The sequence below is a fragment of the Apodemus sylvaticus genome, chromosome 8, assembly GCF_947179515.1.
Source record: "Apodemus sylvaticus chromosome 8, mApoSyl1.1, whole genome shotgun sequence".
Lineage (NCBI taxonomy): Eukaryota > Metazoa > Chordata > Mammalia > Rodentia > Muridae > Apodemus > Apodemus sylvaticus.
Window position 1 is genome coordinate 77,930,259 of NC_067479.1, and position 13,818 is coordinate 77,944,076.

At 42.4% G+C, this 13,818-nt stretch overlaps 1 protein-coding gene and 1 pseudogene across 1 annotated transcript; both read left to right on the forward strand.

The window, feature by feature from the left end:
* The first annotated feature begins 1,270 nt into the window (after window positions 1–1,270).
* Window positions 1,271–5,837, forward strand: LOC127690772 (uncharacterized). The gene is made up of 5 exons (XM_052190298.1): window positions 1,271–1,424; window positions 2,557–2,719; window positions 3,851–3,982; window positions 4,616–4,798; window positions 5,735–5,837. The coding sequence occupies exons 1-5, from the start codon at window positions 1,283–1,285 to the stop codon at window positions 5,835–5,837; spliced, it is 723 nt and encodes a 240-aa protein (XP_052046258.1). The 5' UTR covers window positions 1,271–1,282.
* Window positions 5,838–9,389: 3,552 nt separating this feature from the next.
* LOC127690773 (BTB/POZ domain-containing protein 6-like) lies at window positions 9,390–11,524 on the forward strand (annotated as a pseudogene).
* The last annotated feature ends 2,294 nt before the right edge of the window (window positions 11,525–13,818 follow it).

Here is a 13,818-nt window from a genome sequence, read left to right on the forward strand (position 1 = left end):
AGCCATACTCTTATTTCTTTTTCATTATTTAGGTACTCAGTTCTTCATAAACAATATTCATGTGACTATCTGAGAGAGAGAGACTGGACTTCTGACTTCTGCAACATCTCCACAGACACATTTGAACCTTGTTGTGCTGATTCTACATGGCTGAAGGTGGTAGTCATAGAAAACAATCAATTTAGAAAGGACTTACATGATGTTTCCACTCTTACACCTCAAGGTTAGATGGTATTTTACCACAGATTTGGCACACCCAGATCAAGAAGGCAAAAACCACAGCTGACAATGCCAAAAGGAGTTCCTCCTGAACTTATGAACCCATTAAGATTGGGCTTCACCGGACCTGAGTTCTTTCTAACCCCTATCCATCCTATTCAGTCTTGGGTATCTTTTTGAGTGCAGGATCATAGTCCAACCCACAAGAGCCTCAGGCCTGGAACTAGGAACTCAGACAGGTAGATACTGGAGAAGGGAAGGGTTAGTAGGACTACAGAGCAGCAATCCAATGTCCCTGCTGAACTTTGCTAACACAAGCCTACTTTGTCTGGTTGTAATTGAGAAATGGAGAATGCTGGATTTATATATTAATGAATGAAAATAAACATTACAACTTGATATTCCCTTGTAAATGAGTTCCTATATTAATAAGAACAAATGAGTTTCATTGGAAAAACAGGATTCTAAAACACAGATTTTATGAAAACACATATATTTATATATTGAAACAATGTCTCTTGTCAAGGCATGTGGACAATAAAAATACAATCCAACTTGCATAAAAATAAAGTTCCAGGAGAATGATTGTGGCCTCTGGGAAACAAGGAGACCTGGGAGGTTGGACAGAATGTTACAAGAAAGAACCACGGAAGTAGATTTATAATGGAGAAGAATCCCCTCATCCAAGTATCCAAGAGCTTTAGGTCCTACTGAAGATAAGCCTCCCGTGCCAAGGACCTCTCAAAGTCTCTCCATGCAAAGTGCTTGACTTGTAATGAAGAAGAGAGAAATCCCTAGCTTTGGAAGAAGAATGTGCCAAGGGCTATGTCCTCAGTCAAATGAGCCACCCCAGGAAAGAGCACCCCAGAAACTGGTCAATATGGGGCAAGCTAGTTAGCAGGTAAGCCATGGTACTTCCTCAGGACATCATCAGTAGTCATTTCTACGGACAATCCCTTGTATCCAGGAGAACCATAGAAACTTCTGTGATGTCACCAGTGTTGTGATGACACCAACTGCCTGTGGCATATTTCTTCAGAGCCTACTGGGTTCAGAAGCAGGCATGCTGTCCATGCTGCGCAGGATATTTCGGAGGGAGAATAGAATACAGACAGAGATCAGGCCTAGGCAGAAGAGGCAGAAGGAGGCTGGTCTTCTGTCATGTTGGCATTTAAGAAGGAGGAACTGGTCATGGGGAAGGCACAGTGAGTCCTGGGCAAGGGTCAGGGAGCTTCCTGGAGGAGGTGGGCTTGAGATGGTCCTTCCAGAAATAGGGCTTATGACCTGGATCCTCAACATTACTCAAAGGCAGACCCAGAGTCAAGAATTTCAGATGACTAGTTTGCAGAGAGGCAGGAATCGACAAGCCTAGAGTTGCTTTTCTGAGAGATCTTAATTTCCTCCTGGGTGGCAAAATATGTCAGGGAGAAGCTCTATGGAAATAGTACAATGTGGCTGTCAAGATAGCATGTTGAAGACCTTCATCCTAAATAGTTTCCTGTAGGTTACATTAGTATGTGATGCCAAGGACAGAGAGATATTCCCCTGTTAAAGAATCAAGGTCTCAGACACTTTGGTTTTAAAAAAACATAATATGGCTTGATTCATTATATGGGCTAGTGTAGTAGACTGTGCTTGCATCACCCATTTTATGAAGTCCTGACAGGTGTTCACTTGTGGGAGATGTTAGGTGCTGGTGTTTATGGTCACTCTTTTTATGCCAAGCATTATGGACTACATTGACTGATAAGAGCTGCCAATGCCCTCCAATTCTTCTTGCCTAGGTCTGTTTATATAATTCAGAACTAGGGAGACTGCAATAGTGAGTTTATCTTATCTTTAGTGAAGGTGGTTGGAAACAGGGACATAGCTGAGGAGTTCAGCTTGAAGATGATTTCCTTTTCTTTCAGGGAAATCTTGAAGGGATTTCCTCTTCCTTGGTCTTATGTTTGGGAGTAAACATGGTTTCTGTTGGCAACCAGAGAGCTTGGCTCAACACCCCCAGCTGAGCTTTGTGCACAGGTTTCTTGAGAGCAAAACATCCCGTGGCTTAGCTTGATTCCTGCCTTCCCGCCTGGTGTGGTACAGACTTCCCAGGTGCCTGACCTATGTCTATAATTGTTTTTTCCTGTTCCCTTCCCTGGCCTCTAGTATATATATTGCTAGTCTCTCAGTAAAGCTTTGGCATTCTCCTTGTAGAATGACCCGTGTCTGTGTTTTTTGTCAATCCCCCAGGCCTACGCCCGATACTCGGTGGTGGCAGTGCAGGTGCTGTCAGGTTTCCCTATTCCCTGTCTTATCATCTCTACAAGTTTACAAGTGTTGATCTACCTACAGGGTCTGTTGGGAAGGCATCATCACAACCGTCCAACATCAATGAGGAGGAGCAGAGAATGAAGAGGTTGGACAAGCTCAAAGGGGATCTCCAGAAGATGGAAAATGAGAGAGACATACTCCAGGAAAACCTGGCCCATTACACTAACCAGGATTTGAATGACAGGTAGTCATTTTGCCCAGGTTTTTGCTGACTATCTTGGGCCCTCTCTGTTAACCCCAGGTTTTCTCTTATCACAGGAGGCCATAGCTCCAAGCTAACCTCATGGTCAGATTCATTTTGCCAATTGGATGTTCAACACAGAACTTGAAGTTCATAGGAGATGTGGTCACAGGCTCTTTTGGTTGCTCCAAAAATATATCGAAGCCTGTGGCATGATTAACAGTATAGAGGGAGAAGAGGAGTAGTATGCGAGCGCTCTTCCTGCATTTTTAGAAGCCTGGACAGGTGTTTGTTTGTGGAAGATGCTAAGTACTGTGTGTTTAAGCAAATCACTTTTGTAATTGACCTAGAGTTGCTTTGGGTGCAATTCGTCCAGTCAAAAGCTACAGGAGCATGGTCCCAGGTGCTGCCTCTCATTGTGTTTGGATCGGCTGTCTGCTTTTCTCCTATTTTATTCATGATACCCTGAGATGATGCCACATAATTGTATTTATATGACATTCTGATTGTATTTGTGTGTGTGTGTGTGTGTGTGTGTGTGTGTGTGTGTGTGTGTGTGTGTGTGTTTCCACTAATGATCTGTGGAGTTTGTGTTGTGTGAGGTGGTTTTGTCTGACTCAGTTTCTAAGTAATGGTAGTGATGAGGCCAGGGAGCCTCATTTCCAGCAGCACAGCATGTGACCTCTGTGTTCACCTTGGGAGAACATTGAAAACTTCTGGTGTATGTTATAAAGCCTTTTCCATATACATATTGATTAAGTCCTTTGGGAATTAATGTACAAAAGAACCAATGACTGACAATTCATTATCTGAAAACAGAAGAAGAGTCATCACAGGATTAAGGTGGACCCAGACCAGTGGCACAGGCTCCTGGAAAGTTGTTGGAGAGCTAGTCCATTCCTTCAAGACCTCTCAGGGAGCTAAAGCATGCCAGCTCCCTTCTCTTACTTCCTTGGCTCTACTGTACCTAGGCAAAGAGTACTAAGTTTAATAAGCACCTGGGAGAACCAGTACCAAGGAGGAAGGATGCGGCTTATATGTGCTAGGGTAATTGACCATTAAGCTTGAAGTGATGTGATACTTATATCCTTAGTTCATGGGAATATTTGTTATTTGTGCCCTGCCTTCCCACAGGAACAACTTTGAGTCATTCATGCTTAATATGCAATACACCGAAATGATGACCAACCTCAAAAAAATGCCACAAGAGCTCAGTGTGGCCTTGTCCAAGTGCAAGGAGCTAAGTAAAGAAAATCAAATGTACTGGTGAGTGACTACCATGGTCATGACCCAACTATTAGGCACAGAGTGTGTCTGCCCATCCTTGACTTTGATCCAAAGTGAGGCCTCAGGTTATATATACTGCATACCTCTTAAAAGGAATCCTCCCTCCTTCAAAGCAAGGCTCTAGGTTTTTTACCTCCACTTAAGACATTGTACTTTCCATTTCAGTATTCATGAGATAGAACAGATTTGCACAATGATAGGAATATCAATCAACCTTGAGCCTCTTGGGCTCTGAAAGTAGATTTATAGGTCTGGTTTCCATGAGACACATAGGAAGATTGTGGAACTTTTAGGTGTATTATCCTTTCCTAAAGAAGATAGGCTCTCTAACTACAGGTGGTTTTTAACATCATGAACACATTAGTACACATGGGGCCCATGTCCTCTTCTGGAAGTCCCTATTGCAGTCAGTGTTTTCAGAACTACCTTGAGTCTTCTGTAATGTGGCTGTCCTCTGCATTTGAACTTCCTCCATGAGATATTTCATGGTTAATCTGGACTGTAGACTGAGGCTGTCTGGAGATCAGGGCCACTTGAAGGGGGTTGGTACTTGGAGATGTAGGAGGAAGATGGATGCTCCCAGGGAGTCACCATATTTTGTTTTTGGCTCAGGATGAGGAATAAACACTTCCTGGGTGAATATAACCATCAAAAGCACAAAGTCAAGATGTTGTGGACTGAGAACAGACATGTGCTACGGGAGCAGATTGCACTGGAAGAGGACACCAAGTTAACAAACATTTTGTGTATAAAAGCCTTCAAGATATTGTATGACCTACTACCAAGCAGCAGCAGGTAGGATGAATGAAGCATCACGGGCAGGTTGCTCTCTTGTTTAACCATAAACAGAGTCAGTTCCATTTAAGCATCCTGAAACTTATCTAGACACTCTACTATGTCTCATCCAGTTGTTCATTTCTCCTATTAATTACAAGACTTTCTGTGGAGTTAGCCTCTTGTAGGACACTGGACAACAGACAAGTAGATCTTCCTGCTGAAGTTAAAGCTGCAGTTTATTATGATGTATAGTTTGAACACACATTTCACACCTACATGCCATTATGTTAGAAAGGTTCTATGTGGGTGCCTCCCTTGTAGTAGTACAGAACTTTGATAGATAAAGTCATGTTGTTAGCTCATTTGCTTTGTAGGAGTCATTTGAGAGCATTTGCAGGCTGGTCTCTTTATCCTGCCTAGAGATTGGTTCACACTGAAAGAGCCTGTGTAGCATCCTGTCAGTCCTGATTTCTGTCAGAATTGCTAGAGTGCTTTCCAAGAGCTTATATTGTAGAGCTGACTGGATGAACAAGGATGTGTGAAAGACTTCTCTCAGGTTGAGTGTTGGTGTGAGAGATGTGAGGCTTCAAGACAAAAATTTCACAAACTCTCTCAACATAGTCTAAGATGTGTGTTCCCTAAGGATTTTTAGTCCCCAATGCATGGATAGCTGAGTCCTGAATCTCACTTGAAACATCAGCTTTTTATAGTCTACATTTACCTGTTCTTCCACCATTGTGGTCTCTTTATAGATTCCAGATCACTTATGATTTCTGTACAGTGTGTGAATGTATGTGCATGTGAGTAAGTGTATGTGTATGTGTGTGTGTGTGTGTGTGCATGTGTGTGCATGTGTGTGCATGCATGTGAAATACAAATGTGTATATTGGTAGGTGTTTGCTGGACAGCTGACATGGCAAGTTCTCAACAGGCCTTTTTCTCTTTCTCCTCTAGGTCTGAAATATTGCAACAGGAGCTCGAATGGGGCACAGACCCTATCAAGATCTCCCTCAGACACAACTCCTCACCAGGAGCACTGAGTGTGGAAAGCAAGTGAACAACCACTGCATCTCATCCCTGCAACCACGGCCATCTTGGGCTGCATTTTTTTCTTTTTTGACTTCTTATATGTGAAGATGCCTTTATTGTGTCTAGCCTCTAGTCCATCAAGAGTGCAGGTCTGGAAGGTTTCAGAGAGGTGCTTGGGACATCAAGATCTGCTGGGCACCCAGGAGGAGCCAGACAAGGTCAATTTTTGATGGTCCTGATGGGTTATCAAGAATTATTTCAAGGTGATCCATCGTGTGATCTTGAAAACCTTTGAGGTACCATCTGTCACATGTCTCTTGCATAGCCTTGGAAGGACTTTTCCATCAGCACCTCCCTCCCCCAAATGAGGTATACCTACTTTCATCTTGAGGAGATTCTTATCACCACTGACTGCCTTTGTACAATTTTTCCAAGGCCAGCAACAACAGCCTGTAGGACTGTGCTTAAAGTCTGCAGCAGTAAAATGCTGCTTCACTTAATTATTATGTTTGGTTTGGGGTTAGAAGTTTGATTGTTTGGGGTATTTAGTTTTCTTTCCTTTTGTTTGAAGTTTTTGGTGTTTATCTTTTTATTGCTGTATTTAATTTGCTGTTTTGCTAAGTCTATATACTGCATACATTGACTTCCACAGTTTAAGCCGCTATTGAGTAAAATTAATGTGTTCTTATGAATTAAACATAGTCTCTAATTTTTCTCTCAAAAGAACCTACTGTATTCATGTGTGGCTCACAGTCCTATAACACGAGATGTAGCAGGTGGGAGGGGACATCCTCCAGTATCCTGTGGCTTATACTTCATAATTAGTTCCCAGCCAGGCAGAGCTACACAGGGAATTGTGCTTTGATGTGCAAAGTGTGTCAAACTCTGTAAATCACAATGCCATGATGAAGAAAGTATCCATGCTGTATCTTTATAGTCATTAATTTCACTACAGTTATACTGTACTGCTCTGTGGATGATCATGTAGACCAACAATAGTTGAAACACAACAGTAATTTTCTAATACCTCCCATATTCAGCTTGAGAAATTAAAAAAGCTTTATCATAAAAGGAGTGGTTTGAATAAAATTGGCCCTCAAAGGCTCATATTTGAATGCTTGCTACCTAGTTCATGGAACTGTTTTAGAAACACTAGGAGATATGTCCTTGCTGAAGGAAGTATGTCACTGGAGGTGTGCTTTGGGGTTTTAAAAGTTAATGCTAGTCCCTGTCTCTGTCTCTGTCTTTGAATCTAACTCTTTGTGTCTGAGTCTTTTACTGCTTGTCTGTTTTATTTCACTCTGTGTCTGTCTCAGTCTCTCCCATTCCCTCTCCCTGCCTCCCTCTCCCACCTCTCTCTCTTTCTCTCTGCCTGTCTCTGTCTGTCTCTGTGTTGCTCTGTGTCTCTCTGTGTGTGTCTCTGTCTCTCTCCTTCTCCCTCTTCGTCTCACCTTCTCTCCCTCTCCCTTCCTCTCTCTCTCCCTCTCTCCCTTTCTCTCTCTCTCTCTCTCTCTCTCTCTCTCTCTCTCTCTCTCTCTCTCTCTCTCTCTCTCTCTCTCTCTCTCTCTCTCTCTCTCTCTCTCGTGACCCCTTCAATACAGGGCCGACAACTGCAACTGAGGCTGCAGTTTCACCAATGGCCTTCCATGGCCACTCACTGTGCCAAGCCTCAGCTGTTCTTCCTGAACATTTCATGCCTTCAAAACAACTACAAGTGCTGTAGCAACTGTTAGGGGCGACTCTTACACATTACCTAGTACAGCTTCAACACAAAGTAGAACCTGGCAATCTCTGAAACACAGCTTCTTTGTGCTCTCAGCAAACACTACCCAGAAGATTTCTCCTCAGTGATGCTGGTCGCTTCGTTGTCACTACTAATTTCATAGCTCCAGCTCCAGCTACCCAGCATCAATTGTCCCAGTAGTCTCCTTCTCCTCTTGACTATCAAGTAAGAGACACATGATTGAAGCAGCTTGAGTTCTGCTGCTTTCTAGTGCTGGAACATGGCCCCCTTCTTCCATGACATTATCACTAGCTTCCTCTTTTCCAACTCTTTCAATTCCCGAGATTGGCTGCCCTGCATCCTGCTCTATAGCTTGACACTGAACTCCGAGATCTGCATGCCTGTCTCCTGGGGTTTATGAGTGTACCACCATGCCTCTGTACAAGTTTCTCTTCACATAGAACTTGCTTTGTTTATGGATGGCCTAGAACACAGAGATCTCCTTGAATTTATCTTCTGGGATTAAAGATGTGTGGCACCATGCCTGGATCTATGGGTAGCTGGTAGGATCTTGTACTAAAGTCCTGCTCCCTTAACTTGTATCTCTTTAATCCAAGATTCACCACCATTTCACTTCCTAATACCCCATTAATACTTCAAACACATATTTTATATTTGTCTTTCTATGCTCCCTACACATGTTTAAATCCCTTTCCTGGGACTCACCAAGAGAATGATGTCTATGAAGGGCATTTCTAAGACTTCTGGTATAAATGCAATTAATCTCATTCTCTTCAGCTTAGCCTCAGACAGACCCTTCAAAAAAGGGTTTAAAGTAGCCATATTATTAACCAAAATATCACAAAAACAATCTCTAAGTCATATTCTGAAATTATTCTCCACTGAAACCATGTCTGGCAGGTCTATACAGTTCAAGTCATATTCAACAACACATTCTTCCATATTCCTACTAGCATAGCCCATTAAGCCCAAATTAAAACATTCCACTGCTTTCCAAAGTCTCACAATCCACTTTCTTCCCAACCAAAGCATGGTCAGGCCTATCACAGCAATACCCCAGTACCTGGTAGTACCTTCTTTCTAAATTAGGGTTTTCCTACTTGGAACAGACACTATGACCAAGGCAAGTCTTATAAAGGACAACATTTAATGGGAGATGGCTTACAGGTTCTGAGGTTCAGTCCAGGATCATCAAGGGAGGAACATGGCAACACCCAGGAATGTATGGTACAGAAGTTGAGAGTACTACATCTTCATCTGAAAGCTGCTAATGGGAGACTAATTTCCAGGCAGCTAGAATGAGGTTCTTGCCCACACTCACAGTGACAAATCTACTCCAACAGGGCCACAACTTCTGATAGTGCCACTCACTGGGCTGAGGATATACAAACCATAAAAAATGCTGATGCAAATATACTCAATAAAATTCTCAGAAACAAAACCTAATAATACATCACAAGGATCATTCACCATGATGCAATAGGTATCATCCCAGGGACGCAAGAATAATTCAGTATGTGGACACCCATCAACATAATCCATTATATAAAAAAACTAAAAAAGTATCACTTGTTTATCTTATTAGATCTTGAAAAAGCCTTTCAAAAATACACCACCCTCATAGTGGCAGGGTAAGTGTGGTTGGGATAGTGAGGGGAAATTGGGAAAGTGAATAACATTTGAAATGTAAATAATTAAGATAACCAATAAAAAAGAAAAAATAACATTAAAAAAATCACAAATGGATGTATCCCTGTTGGATACAATGGATCCAATGTAAAAAGGAGATCAGGAGCTACAGATGCAAGCATCAGCAACAGCATATGAAAGACAGAAATGAGAATCTTGGGCATAGTAGATACCATAGATGATATTGAAAAGTCAGCTAAAGTAAATACAAAGTGTAAAAAGCTCCTAACCCATAGCATCCAGAAGATTCAGGACATAGTGAAAATTTCAAACCTAAGAGTAGTAGAAATAGAAGAGGGTGATTGTTACCAGTTCAAAGGCCCAGAAAGCTTCTTCGACCAAATGATAGAAGAAAACATCCTTAACCTAAAAACAGAGACAGCCTTAAATGTCCAAGAAGTCTACAACACATAAAATCGATTGGACTGATACAGAAAATCATCCTGTCACATAATCATCAAAATAGTACATGTACAGAAGATAAAAAGAAAATATTGCAAACTGTAAGGGGAAAAGGTCAAGTAACTTACAAAGGCAGACCTATGAGAATCACACCAGAATTCTTACCGTAGATGATAAAATCCAGAAGATCCCAGACAAACGTCATGCATCTCCTAGATGGAGAAACTAAGATATTCTTCCAGAAAAACCAAACTTTACAATTTCATTCTACCAATACAGCACTACAGTGGATACTAGGAGCAAAATTCCAACTGAGGAGTGTAATTATACCCAAGAAAACACAAGAAAAGAATCATCTCACAAGAATCATGAAAGAAGGGAATCTCTCACAACACCACCACGAAAAGGAAAATAACTGGAACAAACAATCATCTGTCTTTAATATCTTTCAACATCAATGGATTCAATTACCCAATAAAAATACATAGGCTAAGAAACTGGAACCATAAACAGTATCCAGCATTTTGTTGCAGACCAGGGCTTTGTGGTGGGGTGGGCAGAGGTTGGTGCCACTGGGAGGGCGTCCCCTGCAGCAGAGCTGGCCTGGCCCTATGCTGCTGCTGGTGTCCTGCCTGCATGGACTGGGACACAGTTCCTAACCTCCCTGCTGGTGCTCACAGAGTCCTTTTCCAGGCCCATGTGGGGGGGAATGCACAGGGCACAACACAGACCAGTGAGGAGCTGGCCCCTGCAGGAGGCAAGATGACTGTGGAACTGTACCTGCCTGCCAGTGTCTCCACAGCTACTGCTACCCATATCTCCAACAGCATTGTGACCAGCATGGCTGAGAGCAGGAAGGTCTCTGCTACCAGCCTGGCCTGACACCCGCCCTGTTTCTGCCCTTGTCAGACCAAAACACTGAGAGCCCCAACTGGTAGTCCTTCCATCCTATGCTGCACTAGAGTATGTCTTGTCTGTCTGCAGCTCAATCTTCTGTAACTTGTTCTATGGAATCTTGCAGAAGTCAAGTTAGAATTCAACAATCATGGTGTGGAGCCTGCTGCTTTCTTGGTTTTCCTAAAGCAAATGTACAGCAATGACATTGATCTAGAGGCAGACACAGTACTTGCCAATTTGCATGCTGGTAAGAAGTCCATTGTGACTGCCCTAGCCAAGGTCTGCATCAACTTTCTGGAAATAAATCTGGAAGCCAAGAATACTTGTGTCCTGCTGTCCCAGAGCAGACGATTTGAGGATCCTGAACTGACCTAGCAATCCTGGGAAGTCATTGATGCACAGGCTGAAATGTCCCTGAGGTCTGAATGCTTTGGTGAAATTGACAGTCAGATACTGGAGATCATTGTGACTAGGGATGCCCTCAATACCAAGGAGTCTGTGGTCTTGGAGGCTGACTTGAACTGGGCTGAGGCTGAATGTAAGAGACAGGGCCTCCAAGTCACTCCTCACAAGAGGCATGTTTTGGAAAGAGACTCTACCTGGTTCAAATTCCAACTATGACAATAGAGGATCTTGCCAATAGTGCTGCCCAGTCAGATATCCTGACTTTAGAAGATACCCACAACATCTTCTTTGGTATACTACAGCCAAAAAGCCCCTCCTTGAATTCACCCTGACCAAGAGGAAGGGCCCTGCTCCAGAGGTGACAACACATCCGGTCTTCTGGCTACCACAGTAATCAGTGGAGGTACCATGGGGGATGTGACAGCATCCAGTCTGCAGTGAACAGCCTGGTGTTCATTGCTGGGCCAAGATGGCATTCCACAGGTGGAAGGCATACTTGGATTCAAGGTAGTCCTAAATCCCTGCCCCATGATACCCTAGATTCAGGACACTTGGCCTCCCATTCAAGAGAAAGATAGCTACCAAGTCACTTAAAATAGTTCCAAAATATTTAAGTGAATTTTCATAATAAAGATTTCGCAGAACAAGAAAAAACATAGCTTGTCTCATAAGAAAAGCCTATGCTCAACAAATCTGGAAAATCTAGATGAAATGGGTGATTCTGATTTATTTAACTATTTTTTAAATGTATGAGTGCTCTGCTGTATATACACGCACATGCCACAAGAGAGCATCAGATCCCCTTATAGATGGTTGTGAGCCACCATGAGGTTGCTGGGAATTGAACTCTGGAGCTTTGGAAGAGCAGCCAAGGGAGATGGCTCTGAACTGCTAAGCCATTTCTCCAACTCACTACCACACACCTAAGTTAAATCAAGATGAGATAAACTATCTAAACATTCTCATAACCCATTTGGAAATAGTAGTTACTAATAAACCTCCTAACCAAAAAGCCAGACAACAAATGAGGTCATCAAGTCTCTAATCTGGAATGAGTCTGCACAAATCATGTTAGAGACTTTAAAGACAGGTGTTTTTGATCCATCCCTATCACTTCCAGATGCCTCCAAGCCTTGTTATCTAGAGATCCATGAAACAAAAGTTACTGCAAAGGGCATGGAACCACACTTATTAGGTCCATAGAATCACAGTGTAATAGATCTATCCAGTGTATTGAATCCTTTATCCCCAGGCTGGTCCACATGTGTAAGAGCTGTGGTGGTCTCCAGTATTCTAGTGAAAGAAGCAGAAAAGTTAACTTTGAGTCAGCATTTGATACTTACATCACCCCATGCAGTTGAGGTTCTTCTCAAAGGAACACCAGAACCCTGGATGTTCAATGCATGTGTGAAACAATAGCAGGTCCTGCACTGAACCATCCTGGAATCTGGTTTGAAAACCCCACTCTCATCAATACTACTATCATCTTGCCAGATGATAACCACAGAAGTTCATCAATAATAGCATGATGAAACAAACCTGATGAAAGAGATCAGTCTAGACCTAAGGAACACCACCACAACCACAGAAAGATTCTGATGAAATGCTCTACATGGATGGGGACATCTTCATTAAACATGGAACCAGGTACACTGGGATTCAGCAGTTATGGTACCTGAAATAAATGATTTGGACCCAAGACTTATAGACCAAATGTATGTTGAAAAAGAAGACCCATTATCACAGACCAGGAAAGCCACTATGCATAAGTTACTGCACATGTGAATGTTATGATCTACAGAGCAGGGCTCATCACTGCTGGGAGAATGGCTTATGCTCTAAGAACAAGAAACGACAAATGGGACCTCATAAAACTGCAAAGCTTCTGAAGGCAAAGGACACTGTCAATAGGACAAAACGGCAACCAGCAAATCGGGAAAAGATGTTTACTAACCCTACATCTGATAGAGGGCTAATATCCAACATATACAAAGAACTCATGAAGTTAGTCTCTAGAGAATCAAATAACTCTATTAAAAATGGGGTACAGAGCTAAATAGGGAATTCTCAACTGAGGAAACTCAAATGGCTCTGAAGCTCCTAAAGAAATGTTCAGCATCCTTAGTTATCAGGGAAATACAAATCAAAACAACACTCAGAATCCACCTTACACCAGTCAGAATGACGAAGATGAAGGACTCAGTGGATAGCAGATGCTGTAGAGGATGTGGGGGAAAGAGGAACACTTCTCCATTATTGGTGGCATTGCAAGCTAGTAAAAGCACTCTGGAAAACAGGTTGGCAATTCCTCAGAAAATTAGAAATAGTACTACCTGTAGATCCAGCTATACCACTCCTGGACATATACCCAGAAGGTGCTCCTACATTTAATAAGGACACATGCTCCACTATGTTCATAGCTGTCTTATTTATAATAGCCAGAAGCTGGAAAGAACCAAGATGTCCCTAAACAGAGGAATGGATACATAAACTGTGGTATATATACATAATGGGGTACTATTCAGCTATTAAAAACAATGAATTCAAAAATTCTTAGGCAAATGGATGGAACTAGAAAGTGTCATCCTGAGCAAGGCAACCGAGTCACATAAGAATGCACATAGTACACACTCACTAATAAGCAGATGCTAGTCCAAAAGCTCAAAATAAACAATTTACAATACACCCAGCACAAGAAGCTCAAGAAGAAGGAGGACTTAAGTGGGGGTGCTATGGTTCCTCTGAGAAAGGGAATATAATATTCACAAGAGCAATAAGGGAGGCAATGTTTGGAGCAGAGTCTGAACTAAAGCCCCCCCAGAGACTGCCCTACCTGGGGATTCATCCTATAAACAGTCACCAAACTCTGACA

Bases quoted from the DNA above. Each gene is read 5' to 3' on its own strand.
- LOC127690772 (XM_052190298.1), top strand. From the start codon at position 1,283: ATGCTGTCCATGCTGCGCAGGATATTTCGGAGGGAGAATAGAATACAG. The intron at 1,425-2,556 runs GTGAGTCCTGGG...ATCTACCTACAG, and splicing joins CTGGTCATGGGGAAGGCACA to GGTCTGTTGGGAAGGCATCA. The intron at 4,799-5,734 runs GTAGGATGAATG...TTTCTCCTCTAG, and splicing joins CTACTACCAAGCAGCAGCAG to GTCTGAAATATTGCAACAGG.